Source organism: Bicyclus anynana, chromosome 16, assembly GCF_947172395.1.
Source record: "Bicyclus anynana chromosome 16, ilBicAnyn1.1, whole genome shotgun sequence".
Taxonomy (NCBI): domain Eukaryota; kingdom Metazoa; phylum Arthropoda; class Insecta; order Lepidoptera; family Nymphalidae; genus Bicyclus; species Bicyclus anynana.
The window spans coordinates 6,437,238-6,455,501 of record NC_069098.1 but is presented as its reverse complement, the minus strand read 5'-3'; the positions used below and the strand labels follow the sequence as shown (position 1 = coordinate 6,455,501).

The window sequence follows — 18,264 nt, the reverse complement described above, 5'->3', positions numbered from 1 at the left end:
GTAACAATTATCTGGATCGAATACTCGTCGATCAGTCGTACAACATCACTCTACAGGATAGCAACCTAAAATCCGATCAGTTCGGAATTTTAACGGCCTTCGTGGCGCAGTGGTGTGCGCGGTGAATTTACAAGACGGAGGTCCTGAGTTCGAACCTCGGTTGGGCCGATTGGTGTTTTGGTCCAGGCCTGGCTGGTGGGAGACTTCGATCGTGGCTCGTTACCACCCTACCGACAAAGACGTACCGCCAAGCCGTGGATTCAAATACGGGGAGTATTTGAATCCACGGCTTGGCGGTACGTCTTTTTTTGTGTCGGTTAATAAGTTAGTCCGTTTCCATTTCAGATTGCATAATCACTTACTACACTACCGTCAGGTGAAATTGTAGTCGATGGCTAACTTGTAACGAATAAAAAAAGGGTTCCGATTCATGTCCTACGGATGTTCAGTTTAAGACTCAAGTAACTACATACTTTAAGTCGAGTCGTAACGATACACAAAACACGAAACACCCGTGACCCGAATGATCGAATTATTAAGACTCAACCAATCACCTTGCGTTATAAGAAACGATCGAAAGATACATTTCTTACCTGTACCTATTTTTGGACATTGCCGACAATAGTTACGGGTTAGGCGGCGAGCGGCGTTATCAAAAAGGAAACCGCAAAAGACTAGGGCTTGCTATTTTTTAAAATATCGGATTCTCGATATATCGATAATTTCAAAATATTTTTTTCTGCTAAATGAAAACTTTTAACAATTAAGTATTTATTAAACTTCACTATTTTTTTATGTAACTAAATTGACAAGTAAATTAATACGATTAAACATGTTTAAAGTTTTGTCTGAGGGTAAAGTAGTGTATACTATCTGAATACATTACGTTTCACTTATTTCAGTGACATTTTCGATAAAATGCAATTAAATAAACTAAAATATGAAAAACGTAATAAAGTATAAATAAAGTAAAGTAGATTATGTTTGATAATGTTTTAGTTTAAATAATTTGCGAGGGATATAAAAAATAAAACTTGTTAAAAATATCTAGTATCGATATCTACGTTTCAATATCGAACTATCGATATATCGCCCATAAAAATATTAGTAATGAATACTTATCGCTATTAAGTGATAATGTCGATATTTTGATATATCGATATTTTATTAACAGCCCTAGTAAAGACACTGCCGCCGACTAGGTGTATCAAAAATAGTAGGTATGTAGGTATTAAACAACAAAATTTCTGAAACTAGGTTAAAGTTCATTAACTTCTTCTTTCCAAACAGAATGAAACAGGGTGTTCTGAAGTTTTTTCATCAATTTTAATTTTTTTTTTCGATAGCGTGTGAATGTGCTTCAGCTTATTTTTAATATTACTATAGAGTTTCTCGTAATGGATACATACATGTCGCGGCGGATTATAGACGCGGCCGGTAGCACGGTGTATAGCCTACATTTGTTAGAATTCGAAGCTAATTGAATATGATAAGCGTTAACTAGAGTATCTTCAATGGCAATATTTCGTATTTCGCTATATTTCAAAACCTAACCTTTTCTTTATTTACTTCAAATGTGACCATGTCCCACCTACTAAACTACCACTAAAATAAAAGAATTAAGTAATTTTTGGTAAGACGCTGTAACTAATTCTTAATAAAGTAAAGATTACACTCTTTACCAAGAGTCTAAGATGTATGGCAACATTTTGTTATGATGGCTAAACGTGTGCTATCAATCTATACTAATATTATAAAGCTGAAGAGTTTGTTTGTTTGTTTGTTTGATTGAACGCGCTAATCTCAGGAACTACTGGTCTGATTTGAAAAAATTTTTCGGTGTTAGATAGCCCATTTATCGAGGAAGGCTATTTATTATCCCCATATTCCTACGGGAACGGGAACCACGCGGGTGATACCGCGCGGCGTCAGCTAGTATTTAATACTAGAGGATATGCTCGATTTCTCCCGCATAAGTAGTTCCCGTTCCCGTAGGAATTTTGGGATAAATAGCCTATGTGTTATTACAGGTTATTTGTGTGCCAAAATTTGGGGAAATTTGTTTAGTAGTATTTGCTGAAAGATTACAACAAACACACACTCACGAAATTTCACATCTTTAGTATCAAGAAAGATTAGCTGAAAGTTTAAAAGCCTGTGCTCCTACCATAGGTAAGAATTGTAGGCAATGGACTGATATCATGTTATGATTTAAGTTATCACCGAAAACACAATTAAATAATACAAAGTTCTTTTATTATCTGAAAGAATCTTACTTTTTAATATATCTGATCCTATTTATCGTAGTAGGACTTCATCTAATTATATTTGCAGATTACCCCAAAAACGTGTAAATAAATGTGTATGGCAACATTTTGTTATGTAATTTATGAATGCAAGTGTAGTGTACATACTAATATAATACACACGCACACATAAAACCTTACATAAGGCTGTCTCACGGGCGGCCACGCGATGGCTACGTCTAGTTGTTCTAAGTCTATGGTATTTAGTTACTTTACTTTTTTATACATTTAAAAATCATCATGAAACATCGATTCTTTAGAGACAGTGTTTATAATCGCATAAGATCGTTGATCATATACGTTGACAGAAAAATAATGTCTTGCGAGGCAGTTCTTTATCTAATTAGTCTGAGCGACCAACTCAAACACGATATATGTCAGACTTTATATTAATTTACTCTTTGGTTTCATTTTAGGGCTATAGCACAGACAACATTTAAACTTAATTTAGTCTGTATCTCGATGTTGATACTCTTTATCTCAGTCACTTGTCATTGTCAAAATTGTCATGTCAATTGTCAAATAATAATTTGCATTTTGTAACACGAAGAAGCCGAATCGTTTTGTAATTTAATAAGTGTAGTTTTTACTTTTATAATGGCTAATAAACGAGAAGTTAATCAAAAAGTAAATCCCATAAAAGTTCCTCTAGAAACTGACCAAGGAATTTTACAGAGCGAAGAAAGTAAATGGGGTCTGCCACTAAAAGAAGTATATAAACATGGACTCTTCTTTTACAAAGGTAGATGAAATCATTAGAATTAGCTGAATTATTAACGTCGCTATGACTAAAAACTATATCTAGTAATAATATACATTATCATTGTTTTAATCTATTACTGAATTTTCCAATTAACACCATCTTTATTTTCCTCCTTCCCGAAATTCGATGGAAAGGAGTAAATTGATTTTATAGAGTTATGTATATTAGAGAAGATTATTGTGTTCTGTGGCTCAAACATTACAAAGAAGATGTTGTTATTTCAGTTTTTATAATACATTAGTAGTTTATGAGTAGAATATTTTTTAGATTAGAAATAATTGAGTAGTTGCTTATTTTCTTGGACCTAGTATGCTTAAACATAGTTTTGATGGTAGAAATGACATGGGATAGAAGAACTCATTGTTCTGCTTTTGAATACACATACAGTTATAGTCTTATCACTTTGATTACAGTTTTAAAACCAAGTGACTAACATATTCCAGTTATGTTATAAAAAAACCATGATAATTGTAGTAAAATTTTATCTAAACTCTGTATCAGCATTATATTGCATGTAATAATTAAGGTTACAACTAATTTTAAAATGCTTTCTGTGTTATCAATTAATGTTGATCATTTTACTTGCTTAAAAGAAATTGCACAACTCTGTTTGTTGTATGTGAAGTATTTGGGCTATTATCATAAAGTTACAGTTATTTATATTATTTGTTAACAGTCTTTGTTATCATGAATTCCTGAAATTTATATTTGATAAATGTGTCATGCATGGCTCTTATTCTTAGGTTTTTGTAATAGAATTATATGAAATGCAGCTTATACATATAGCGAGTAGTCTATGGCAGAATAACTTTTGTCAAGTCAAGCTTGTTATTTATATTTTTCTATTAGTTTGTCTAAATATGCAAAAGCGAAAGGTCACTTATCACAAAATCTTAAAAACTGCTTGACATACAAAGATTAAATTTGGCATTTAGTTAGTAGTCATCCGCTAAGATCAGATATAGTGACAGGGCCGGATTAAGGAGATATAAGAGTGTCTGCTAGTATAGTATATGTACAATTTACATACACTTATATACAGTGGCGTGTACTTCATAGATGCATAAACGCAATGCACACCCTGAGCATACAATAGGTACCTGTATTGGAGGAGGAATTTTCTATTTTGTACAATTTTTGTCTATAGTGCATACCATATACTACAGCCTTTCTTGATGAGTACTGTTTACCAACAATCAATTTAAAAATGAGGATAGAAATCACTATATTGTAGCCTCTCTTGAGTACTGTTTACCAACAAAGAATTTAGAAATGAAGGTAGAAAATGCATGTCATTTCATATCATATTTATTTTGAAATTATGTACCTATTATAAAATGTTATATATAATGTATAACGATATCTAATTGTTCTAACAATATTAATAAAATTGATTTTAATTGATTCAAGAAGAAGTTTATTATAATTATTATTAGATGTAAAATGACTAGTGATTAATACCCTCATTTTTAATTTGTTTGTATAATTCAAAACCTTGTGCACACCACTATGTTATGTATTATATCATACAATCAACTTTGCAGATAAAGAAGGCAAAGCCATGCATCTAAGCTATGAAGATCGGCTGAAACTTGTAGCTTATACACAGCAAGCTGCTCACGGGCCCCTGGATCCAAACTCTGCACCTCCACTGGGCGTGTTAGATGTCATTGGTCGGGACCGCAGGGCCGCATGGCAGGCTTTGGGGCAAATGTCACAGGTTCAAGCAATGGCTGGATTTATACACACACTAGATAGGTAAATCTATACTTAATATTAAAAAGAGGTAAAGTTTGTCGTGTTATGCTCTGTATCTAGCAAATAATTATACCACTTAGCTTTTACCACTAAAGAGCTACATTAGTTTTGTGACTGTCATAGGCTATATTTTATTCCCATATTCTCACTATAAAATGAAAATAACCGAGTTGAAAGAAAGAAAGAAAATATCTTTATTGCTACGTTATGCCACACATTACAATATAGTTAGTTGCATAGTGATTTAAATAAATAACATATGCACTGATATTATAAAAATTAAAGGCTGTGTGTGTACAGCGGCACTTTCGCATTGCAACTATTAATTTGCCTGAAATTTTGAATGGAATTACACTATAACTTAGATTATTATATAGGCTACTTTTATAATGGTAAAATCCATGTTTTCTCCAAACATTTCCTCCTGTAATTACATTTATTCTTGTAATAATAATAATAATAATAGCCTTTATTAAACAATCACAAATATCTTAAAATTTATTTGATTGACACCGGCGTGCTGAGATTGTCGTGCTTTACAGCATAGGCCTCCACTAGAGCCCGCCACACTGATTGGTTATTTGCCTGTCTATTCCAAGTGACACCTGCTATTTTTCTGACATTGTCCTCCCATCTACGACTACGATTAATTTATACTTGTAGCATTCTAGTAAATTGAAAATTAAAATTATTATGGTATCTATTCTATAAAAAAATCTTTTATTTCAGATTATGTCCTCTTTTCAAACCATATTTAGAGGCGATACAAAAGGATTTAGAGAATAAAAAGCAACAAGAGTAAGTACCTTGTTTACAAGTCAAGTGGAATAAGTACCTAGTTTACAAGTCAAGTGGAATAATATTTTCTCTAATATACAGTACTAGCGGACGCCCGCGACTTCGTCCGTCTCTAGACTTTCTTAATCCGGCCCTCTTGAAAATCATTCTTAATGGACGTCTACTAACTGTAAACTACCTCCCTGCCAAATTTCATCTTTGTATGTCAAGTGGATTTTGTGATGATATTAATATTTACTCTAAACAAGTAATTCTTATTATTGGGTTAGCTTATTGGTCCAGTAGTAAGTCTATGTGGCTTTCGATCTTGAGGTTCCGATTAGTTGGAGGACAATAGGAATATTGGTCATATTTGGATAACACATAACAGGATAACACAAATTTTCTTATATAAATAAATTATTGAAGTGTCTGTCTGTGATTTATAAATAACTGTGTTTTATCAAGTGCATAAAGTTATTTACACAATACTAAAACATAAATCAACTTTTAAAATTTTTGCCTGTCTGTTTGTCTTGGCTATTCTTTGGTCAGCTGATCTAAAAAAAATTAATGGGTTTTTAAAAAACATTTAGTCTCCTTTTTATCCCAGGTATAAATTATATCCCGCGGGATTTGTTAAAAACAACGACGCGGGAAAACTTTTTACTAAAAAAGCATATATAGTATCAGAATTCCACTACATTTATTAATAAAACACACTGAAAATATTATTTTACAGAATCATTAGTTTATTCATGTTAATGTTTTGTGCATAGGTTAAAAAGAGCTGAGGAGGAAAAAGCTCATATGGAACTGCAAAACAGAATAATTGTGGAGAAACAAAAACAAGAGAGTGCAGTTGTAACAGAAGAACAACAAGTGTATGATAATTATTTCATTTATTGACAACACTAACACTAATCTTAACATTCCTTAATTTGTTAATCTTAAAAAAAAACTGAACTAAATTAGTTTTTAATTGTTAAATATTACTGAAGTTAAATATTACTTATAATTATTTACTAGCTGAGGCCGCGCGGTTTCACCCGCGTGGTTCCCGTTCCCGTAGGAGTACGAGCATAATATATGGCCTATAGCCTTCCTCGATAAATGGGCTATCTAACACTGAAAGAATTTTTCAAATCGGACCAGTAGTTCCTGAGATTAATGTGTTCAGCTTTATGAATTAGTATAGAGTACAGATTTTTAGTTTCTATTATGGTAACATCGTTTTACATCTTCTTTAATTCAGCTGTTTATTATAGAACATACTGAAAGTTTTATATTTTATAAAATATTTAATTTTATAGATGCTGAAAATAGCTCATATACATCTCTAGTGCCCATATCACTCATTTAGAGCATACTGTACTATGTAAAATTATTCTGCATTAATGAAAATGACATTTTCAGAATTTTTTTAGTTACATTTTTGAAGATATTGCATCAGTGCTATCTTTATTGCATTTATAAAGTGCACACATGACACCTTGTTTCACCCATTTGCGCAATACTAATATTATTTGCGAACCATTTTTACTGAACCTCTACTATTCATGCCTGACATAATAGGGTAGTTGACTCATATCAAATTTAATTTAAACAATATTTATTTCGCGTGGTACATGGTATAAGGATCCGAAATAAATAGATATTAATTAATAAAAGTTAAGGATTTCTCATAAAACTTAATTTAAAAATCATGTATTTTTTTTTAAGTTTTCAAACGTCAAAAACTGTCATCCATTTTGTGACGTCACAATGTTACTTGATGTACTAAACGTCAAACAAATTGTTTATTACTAATATTTTTGTAAAACGCAAGAGGGATTTGTTATAGTGACGTCATGAAATAGTTGAAATATAGACCATCATGCCCGACAGCCGTTTTGGCTTGGTATTGTCAAAAACATATTTAAAAGCTAAAATTTTCATGTTCATGTCTCAAAAAAAACATAGAATTTTTTTTTCTAGTTGAACGATAATAAACTATTTAAGACCATTAAAAAAAAATGTCAAATAGCCTATTAATAAATGATTCTTTAATCGTAATTTCAGACAAAGGATAAAAGATGCATTGAATGCACAAACATACGAGCAGTTCCTGCAATACGCTCAACAGCAGTACCCTGGCAACTTTGACCAGCAGGCAATCCTGATCAGACAGTTGCAGGACCAGCACTACCAACAGTACATACAACAGTTAGCTGTAGACCAGAGACTTGCCAACTCGAATATTAAATGCAAGGATTCCGATGACGAGAATGATAATGAAAAAGAGGAAAAAGATTGCAATTTGAATGATAGTGAACTGGCAGCTACGGATAATAAGTGAGTGAATTGATTAATTTTGATAAATTTGCTTTTACTTGCTACTACTATGCTTGATAAAATATGTATACATAATGCTTTCTCTGGCTTTAAAGTGATAGTATTAAGAGCATAAACAGAGAAAGTAATAGATGAATAGATACTATAAAGCATTTATCACATTCAATATTATGAAAAACCCCCAAAGGTCAAGAAATTATCTAGAATAAAGACTTTTACAAGAAATTATTTCTATCATCATATGTGAGCTGGATCAAAGAAGAAAACTGTTTATTTTTATTCCAATATAAACAGTCGGATTTCCATGTCTCAATTTTCCCACCACCAATTTTCTCATCAAACATATATATAAACACTCTCGATGAAGTCATCAATATTCTCTTTCAGTGCGCTTTCATTTGAGACCTCTCTCAAGTATATCTTCTTCTTTCTTCTGGGCCGTTTCCGCACTTAGCCAAGTGTTTGGCCGTTGTGCGTGGGTCCCTCGGTGTAGGTTCCCGCTGGATTTATTCCATCCAGCCGAGCTCTCTCCAGAAGCTTAGCAGGCCGCCCAGTACTACGCCCAGTACTACAATACTCAAGTATATTTGCAAACATTCAGTTATTCTTTTTGGCTCAACCAATTTTCACCAAATATTATGTCTAAGAACACTTACACATAAGTAACCTTTATTACAAAAAATACTAAATTGAAATGGCTTCATCCGTCTGGGAGCTATGGTACCACAGACAGACAGAAACAGAAACGTCAAACCTATAACACCTCTTGTTTTTGCTTCGGGGGGTTAAAAAAGAGAACAACTCATGTATGGACTCAGAAACCAAACCAGATAGTGATTTGACATTTGGTGTCATGCTGCGTGCTTTGTTTTTTAGTTCAACAATTTTCATTTTTATAAAAAAATATAAAGCAACTTTAACTTGTTGCAAATTATAATTATGCTGTATGTATGTATGGCTTAAATTATTGCGGAAAATAAGGATTCAGTGTAGATTGCTGTGATGTTAAATTTGGGGCAAAATCGAATATCATTTGACTGACAATGGCACACCAATCAGTCTTCTATTTCTTTGTCTACAAATCAGTTTTTGTTTATAATTTTCGCTGTTTCATAAGAAAGAAAAAAAGAAAAATGCGTTTTTTCGAAATTATGCCACACATCACAATATCTCCAGTACACCAGGACATCCAGGACCCCTGCGATGTGTGGCATAACCCAGAAAATGGCCCTAGCTCAGCATAATGTGCGTGACCATTAAAATTAGGACATGTAGCGCTGAGTTTCAGCTTGAACCACAGATCGGGTAATGCCATAAATACGGCCAACAACCTTTTTTTAAGTACCAATTTGGTACTTCATAAAATTACGATCTAGCCTACTTATGTGAGTAATTAGTAATTTATCTTTAACCTAAACTTATAATAGGTACATTATTATTATACTAAGATAATGTCCAATAACTTAATCTTAGTCTTTCACTGACTATTACGTCTTTAACATAACCTTATAATCTAAACTAATACCTACACTGACATAAAGCAGAAGCAGTATTCTGTTGGGTAATACAAATATTGTTCAGCAGATCCATGCAGACATCAGAGAAGATTGACATCAACGACTATAATGAGGAGTCGCGGGGAGAGGAGGAAGAATCTGACGGTGACGGTAAGGAATTTATAAGTTAATTATTATATGTATTTGTTAAAAATTAAATTGTAAATTTTGTCTCTTTGAAATAGTTAGAATTATTCATTTGTTTCTATCTGCCACCACTGCATAGTACAACTTCGTCCATAGACAGAATATTTAAAAAAAAATGTGTTTTACAAGTAATATTGTATCATCATTATCAAACCATATTCAGTTCACTGCTGAGCGCGAGTCTCTTCTCAGAATATAAAAATATTAAATAAATTATAGTACTAATTGATTATGTAACACTGCTAAAACTCACGTGATATTAGGTCGGAGTATGCCCGACTAGTTTTGAACCCATACGGGGCCCTTAGTTAGTAGCATGAGCTGGTTCATGCATCGCGGCACGATCCATCTGTCCATCCATCATCCAATGTTTGGATCACGTGAGTTTTAGCCGTGTTACATAATCAATTAATATGAATAACACTCACGATAGTTTAAATTCTAAAAATTAGTACTGTATAAAATACCAAAAGCATTTGAGAAAATACCATTTGGAACCTCTTAATTTTATTTTTAATTGATTCTAGATTTGGTGTCACCGGTAGAAGATGTCCGAATGTGGACACGCGGAGACATAGTTCAATTCAAGGAATCCGCCCGCGCCAGTGGGGGCAGACTCACTGTGGGGCATGGAGAGACTGTCACCGTTAGAGTGCCCACTCACCATCGAGCCAGGTGCATCTGCTACGAGTTTGCTACAGACAACTATGACATAGGTAAGTAGTGTGGGATATTGGGATCTTGTCCACTATGAAAGAGTTTGCGAGACAGTGAAGGCATTGAGAGACTGTCACCATTAGAGTGCCCACTCACCACAGACAACTATGACATAGGTAAGTAGCCTGGGATATTGGGATCTTGTCCAATAAAATAAATGCATAGAGGCCAGAGCAGGAAGGCTCATTCTGGTTCAGACTGTCATTATTATAGTAATAAATGATGAAGTACTCTAATAATTCATTATTTCATGTTAAGTACTAAGAATCCTCTTGAAAAAGTAGGTAAATAATCAGAGAAAATAATAATAACTTTAAATTATTTCAAAAACCAAGAAACACGCACTAAAAATTAGAAATATTGAATTTAAGTCACTATATTTTCGTACTCCTGACAGCAAATCCTTTTATTTGTTATCCGTATCATGGGGGTGGATTTCAAACAGCCAGTCCTTGACGTTGATGACGTTTCTTAGCTAGTCATGTATTGTCATCAGAACTCAGAGCGTGTGCAAAATTTCATCCTAATCGAAGACCGGGAAGTGGGTTAAATTAAGATTCCAAGATTATCTTATATACATAGTTACAAGTGAAGCTAATATAAACGTGTTAAAAAGTGATGAAAACAATTTACAATACAAGGATACAATTTGATAGTAGCTCATTATTTGTTTCATTTTAGGTTTTGGTTTGTACTTCGAGTGGAGCAAGTCCCCAACGTCAGATGTGACTGTGGTCGTTGCCGAAAGCGACGACGAATACGACAACAACGACGATGACAACGACGACAATGACGACGAAGGTACATTACATTATTAGATACCTATTTAATAATAATTATGTCTTGAGATTGTCAATCATATGTACTAAATGCGGAAGCAAGCAAATGTTGATTCATCAGAGGAAGACTCTGTTGTGAATCTCGGAACACCTATGTTAGACTTGTCTAATAGAATTTTCAGACCAATTATTTGGGAAAAAAGCATGAGGGGTTTAGAGGACATGAACTATACTTTATCTGTACTATACTTTTTGTCTTATTATTTGTTTTTTCTGCACAAATTAAGTATGAAAAATTAAATAAAGGGAAGAGAGTCCTTTATTCTTGGCGTGTTGGAAAATAACTTTTTCTAGGTTTTAAATTCATTTTTACCAACTGTTGTCTCGGCTTTTAGTTTGACCCATAACTGTGGAGCTATAGGCTTTAATGACCTTTGCACACAAGTTCTGTCTGTGGAAATTACCGAAACAACGTTAAAGTGATACCAGCGGTTCTAGTGAATACCAGTGTAGTTGTTTATGAATTTCGATAAAAAATTGTCTACGTTTGGCAAATCTTTGAACCCTAGAACGTAAAAATTCGTGTCAGCATCGGTATTCCATGCCCACAATCAATATTCGATTCACGTTTTTTTAGATTTCCAACCCCAAGGGTAAAACGGGACCATATTACTAAGGTTTATCTATAGATATAATTTTAAGACTAAATATTTGTGACAAACGCTCGAGGGGCTTTTATGGACACGAAAGAGGAGAGAGCCGGTCATACCGCGGTCGGGACTTCTGTGTGTCGAAAATTGTCTTATTACACTTTTTCGGCTGTAACATGCAAAAAGAAATTTCGTTGTCATAATGGTGATGATGACTAGGTTTTAATATATTGATTTTTATGATACATTCGGGTAAATAAGGTCAATGTTAACTAATTTATACATAAAAAGCAGAGATTGTCTGGATATTTGCAAAATATGATTATAAAATTTCAAAATCTATTAAAAATCTTTTTTCGTAATAAGATGAAAATTCATACAGTTTTAGCTTCCTTACATTAAATGTGACTATAAACATAAACGCACAAATAACAAAGATATTAGTAATTTTGTTTGAACGCATACAAATCTAACGATCATTACATTACCTATGACGTCATTAGTTCGTGCCATTTTGTATGGGGCATTTTTCAGGGATCCGCGGCAGCGTCGCAAATCTGAAAAAACCATTTAAATCCCTGTAGCTCCGAAAGTAATGATCGCAGATACCCTGTTACTTTTACAAAATTGCTTTACTATTAGCATACTCTTAATTTATAAACAATTTATATAATAAAAATTTTAATAAAAAAAATACAACCGACTTCAAAATCTAAAAACGTTCCCACTAAACTAAAAAGTGAAAAATAACATCATAATATTTTCTACCTGCTGATCAGTATGAAGGCGGTGCTAAGCTTAAATTAAGACAACACCGGCTAAGCACCGCCTTCATACTGATCAGCAGGTAGAACATATTATGATGTTATTTTTCACTTTTTAGTTTAGTGGGAACGTTTTTAGATTTTGAAGTCGGTTGTATTTTTTTTATTAAAATTTTTATTATTTTTCCATTTTTAGTGTAAAATTTCATCTCAAATGAATACATCAGGCCCCTAATGACAGTCACAACCCATCTAGGTACAAAATTCTCAGCAATACAAATTAATCAAGCCCAAGCACAAGGTAGCTACCGTAAACCGTTAAGGGGTTCCCTTAATTGACCTTGGTCTTCATCATCAGACCCCTAATAACAGACACAACTCATCTAGGTAGAAAGTTCTCAGCAATACGAATTAATCAAGGCCAAACACAAGTTAGTTGCTGTAAATTGTTAAGGAGTTCCCTTGATTGTCCTTGGTCTTCATCACCAAACCCCTAAATGACAGTCACAACCTATCTATGTGGAAAGTTCTCATTAATACAAATAAATCAAGCCCAAACACAAGGTAACTGCTGTAAATCGCCGAGGAGTTCCCTCGTCTATTTTATGACTCCATCATCAGATCGATTTTAAACCTTCATGAAATTGTAGTGCTTAAAAGTACTAAATGGAAAAGTATACGAACACACTAGACACCCATATAATTTTTGAAAGTTCCCCTCAATTTCTCCAGGATCCCATCATCAGATCTTGACATGATGGCAATGGGACCAAATGGGGACTATACCGTTTCAAACAAAAAAAGAATTTTTGAAATCGGTCCAGGCGTCTTAGAGTAATCGGTGTACATACATAAAAAAAAAAAAAAAAATACCGACCGAATTGAGAACCTCCTCCTTTTTGAAGTCGGTTAAAAACTGTCATCATCCCTATTAGAAACGAATTCCGAATACTAAAATACGAATATGAACAAAGTAACTGACTAATACAAACACGTTACAGAGTACACAATAAATGAATCAGCTGACCCTGAGATAGGCGATGAGAGACGCGGAGCGAGCGGCGGGCGCCCACCCGTCAGCCTCATCGTACCAATATACAGGCGGGATTGTCACACTCAGGTATTTCATCATTATAGGAAAAAATTCAAAAAATTCAAAATTCATTTATTTCAATTAGGCTTACAAGCACTTTTCAAATCAAATCAAAATCAGATCAAAAATCATTTATTTCAAGTAGGCTCAGTTTACAAGCACTTTTGACACGTCAGTTGACTATTTGTAAAGATTCTACCACCGGTTCGGAAGGCAGGTTCTGCTGAGAAGATACCGGCAAGAAACTCAACAGTTGCTCTTTTGAAAAAGTCATACAGTATTATAATTTACAATTGATAACAATTACAATTTCTTATAGTTTTATTTCCTGTGTGAAGGTGGAAGCTGATCCAATGGCCTCCAAGCGCTTTTATCTTTAAGGAAATCATCAATGTTGTAGTAACCTCGACTAAGTAGTAACTAGTTTTGAAAGGTCAACATTATGTCATAATTTAATTTAATCTAATGGTAGTAATAATAGTCGAAAAGTTAAAATTAAAGTTACGAGGGTTCCTTGTAAACGCGCGTTGGACCGAGAAGCCCACAACAAACTCAGCCAAGGTTTATTTTTTTTGTGTTTACCACCATTTTATAAACTTATCTCGAACTAAGTACACGATCGTATAGTGCAGTTTAACACCCAAGAGTTTTGATAATTTATAAATCAACACACATTTACTTTATTAATTTATTTATTTACGTAAGGGACTATACCTTGCACGTTGTTGAGTTCCTCCACCAAGTATGAGTCCTTAATATTGGTGGGTACGTTTAGGGCAACCAAAAAAAACTAACTTCAGAAATACTCAACCAGCACGTCAGATTAAGATTACTTAGGTGAGTTGATAGCTAAAAGGTGTGCATTTCAAAAATCTGACGATTTGAGCGTAACGTAATGGAATGGGAGGGTTTCAAAGTTACAAAATAAAACTCTTATATTTTAGTTCTCAAATTATGAGCGCGAACGATTAATTTTTGACTTATTTTGAAGGAAATAACCTCCTAAGTAATCGCTAAAATTTTCTGAAAATTTCAGTAAACCAAAGATTATTTAATTTAATTTTATATTTAAAAGCAATTTATATTATTATAATTATTAATATAAATTGCTTTTAAAGTCTGTAGTCTTTTTTTTCCACCGCTAAAAGCGAAAAAAGTAAAAAACCATTTATTCTTCCTATATCTTTTTATCTACCAAATGTAATCGATCCCCATGACGCTCGTGTAACTGCAAATTTAGCATCCCGGGCTCCCCTACTATAATATTTAGCTGATATAATATTATGAATCTCATTACAGGTATATGCCGGTTCACACACATACCCAGGCGAAGGCGTTTATTTATTAAAATTCGATAACACTTACAGTCTGTGGCGATCTAAAACTTTATATTACAAAGTATATTATACTCAATAAATTAGTAAATATATATATAAATAATAATACGTAATAATAATATTAATAAATGTTACAAAACTAATATGAATTGAATAATTTTAATGCATTTCGTCATCGATATATAACTAATAGATGCAACATTGAACATTACCTTAAATAACTGTGTAATAACTTAACAATGTAAAGTATGCTTAATGTAATATAAGCACTATTTTACTGTATCTTGCCAGCCATACCCCAATTAATGCTAATGATAATGTAGTCAAAGGCTAACTTGTAAAGAAAGAAAGAAAATGCAGATTTAGTATGTTTGAAAACACATCTTCGGTATTTTCGGTACAAAATTAGAATTACATTAGACCTACATACTTATTTATTACAACAGACCTTAGTGAAATCAAAGTATAACATAGTTTATCCTAGGTAATATTTTGAGCAAGATTTTTTTCAATGTTTTATCTATATATTAGTATATCTATGCATTACATAGTTAGGTGAATGTGTCTTTGTTAGTCTCTGAATGTTTCACACAAAATCCTTACATATAATAAAAAAATCCCACCTGCCTTCTAAGTTTAGAAGTATTCATTAATTGAAAGATAAATAAACGTTAAGATTATTATAACATTATTTATAAAAAAATGTATTAAAATTATTCTAATTCAGATAATAATAATTATTTATAAACATGACAATTTATACTAAAGCCATACTCGATGTGCACTGCTTACCAACAAACAAATTTATAATGAGGATATAAATCGTTAGTCATTTCACACCTTATAATATTATTATAATTAACTTTTTTTAAATTAATGAAAATAAATTTCATTAAAAAGCATAGAACAATAGGCTACTTGACACTTTTTTTTAAATGTTCTTAATTGAAATTTGTTTTTCATATATTTTTGATACATAAAAATTTTAGTTTTTAAATATTATGTTTTTGACAATAAGAGCCAAAACGCCTGTCGGCTATGATGGTCTATATTTTAACTGTTTCATACCTTATAAACGGAGCGTTTGCCATAAATATTAGATAAATCAATTTTATAGTTCCAGTTTTAGTACATCAAGTATGTTAGTGACGTCACAAAATAGATGTCAGCTTTTTCGACGATTGGAAAAAATACGCGATAATTAAATTAAGTTTTATAAGAAATCCTTAACTTTTATTAATTGATATCGATATATATTCCGACGCTCATTCCATGTAATACACGAAATTAATATTGTTTATATTAAAGATATGAGTCAACTACCCTTTTCGATATTGTTAATATATTTTAAATAAAATTTTATGAAAAAACAATACATAATTTGAAATAAATTAGTTACGAAATGACATGCGTGTTCTACCTTCCTTTGTAATTTTTTTGTTGGTAGAACAGTGCACATCGAGTATAGCTTTAGTATATAACGACATAGAAATATTTTATTGTTGAATATTTGTGAAAGTGCACATTCTAAGAGGTCATAGTATATTAGGTTGATCTAAAAAAAAGTAACCATGTACTTAAATACATACCAGTTTTACTTTATTATTTATGAGTATGTATGAATAATTAACATTTAAATAGGTAGATAACTGAATAAATAATATATAAATATGTATGTTTAACAATAAATTATTAAATAGCGATTCTATTTAAATGTTGTTGTACTATTATATTTTTAGTCTGTGATTCAGTGTTGCTAACATAAATTTGTGTCAAAAATATAAAAAGAGCCTACAGTTTGGCAAAAAAGATTAATAAAATAACCAATAGTGCTAAAATCTGAAGAGCTTTTATTAGACTGTTTAAATAAAAATATTTTGGTTAGAAACTATTGTTTGGCTAATGAAAGTAGAGACTGAAATCAATCAGCAAATTTAAAACAAAAAATGGAGGGCATTCTCAAAACAATAGTGCAAATATTTAAATCACTCAAATTTAATATTGTTTTTTTTCAATATGTAATATTTACATAGAATTTTTTTTTGATTTGCCTGGTGATTTTAGTCTCTACTTTTATTAGCCAACTCTAGTCAATTGTTTATTTTTTTGTCAGTTTTCCAGGATGAATAGTAGCCCATGTGTTAATCCAGAGTAAAATCTATTTCAATTCCAAAGCTCAGCCAAATCGGTTCAGTAGTTGCGGCGTTAAAGAGTAACAAACGACCAAGCAAACATCAAAACAAACTTTCGCGTTTATAATATTAGTAGGATAACAGCTTATCAATGCTCTATCAGTCTTTCTTGCCAGTCTGTATGCCAATTTTCAATACTGCTTAATTCTTATTTGAAACCAAATATCTACATATTCGGTTTTTATGCTGTATTATATCTGTTTGTACAGATGTAGAGGTATGTAAATTGTAAAATCAATATATACTAAATACTTTTTACACTGGTATTTAAAAATTCATTTTACTTAAAGTCTGATCAGAAAACACATTAAAAGTTACATAAAAAGTCAAAAGAAACTCTTTCGGCGCAGGTCGTTGATTCCCAAAAGGTGTGTCTGTATTCGTTATTTTCGTTTTTAAATTTTTTTATGCGTCATACATCTGTTGTTCCTAGTTTTCTGTTATCCTTAAGTACCTATGTCACATACATAGTATTATATAATGTTAGATATTTTATATTATAAATTATTATTATTTGTATGATTATATACAAAATATTGTAAAGCTCTATTATCTGTCTTAATTAATGGTTTGTTGGAATTTTCAAAACATTTTATTAGATGTATATCTATTATCATATTATATAGGAAACAAAGAAATTAAATAGTCTGTTCATAGAAAATTATTACTAAAAGAATTTTACAGACAATGATGAATGACAGTGGTGTTTGTAATACTGTCTGAATATTACACATACATAGTATTATGACAGTATTACAACTAATGTTTAAGTCCATGTGTAGCAGCTGTGAAAAATTCTTGTAACTCACCCATCTTTTCTTGCTTCACAAAGTTATTAGATACTAAGGTAATTCTTTAATAAATAGACTGTATTCATTGTAACTATGTGAATGAAAAACGAATGAAAATAAATGATAGTAGAAATATAATGTTTTTATTTATTTTTAAAATGTGTAGAAATACCTTATTTTCGATGTACCTACTGTTGTACAAAATCCTTTAGAGCACAATTTCAAACTCATTAACTATCGCCAGTATTATAATTTTACGTAATTGTACTCTTGCAACAATTTTTACTTTACCAAGTGCCT

The 18,264-nt window shown here is 32.0% G+C and overlaps 1 protein-coding gene across 2 annotated transcripts; it reads left to right on the top strand.

Annotated features, from left to right (window-relative positions):
* Nucleotides 1–2,817: 2,817 nt before the first annotated feature.
* Nucleotides 2,818–18,102, top strand: LOC112052227 (Golgi resident protein GCP60). Of its 2 annotated transcripts, none has more exons than XM_024091228.2 (10): nt 2,818–3,048; nt 4,614–4,827; nt 5,557–5,625; nt 6,384–6,488; nt 7,666–7,938; nt 9,523–9,605; nt 10,169–10,357; nt 11,040–11,159; nt 13,553–13,671; nt 14,944–18,102. In XM_024091228.2, the coding sequence occupies exons 1-10, from the start codon at nt 2,904–2,906 to the stop codon at nt 15,058–15,060; spliced, it is 1,434 nt and encodes a 477-aa protein (XP_023946996.1). In that variant the 5' UTR covers nt 2,818–2,903; the 3' UTR covers nt 15,061–18,102. The 2 variants fall into 2 exon arrangements, with proteins under 2 accessions (XP_023946996.1, XP_023946995.1); XM_024091227.2 differs by having other exon boundaries at nt 9,520–9,605.
* The last annotated feature ends 162 nt before the right edge of the window (nt 18,103–18,264 follow it).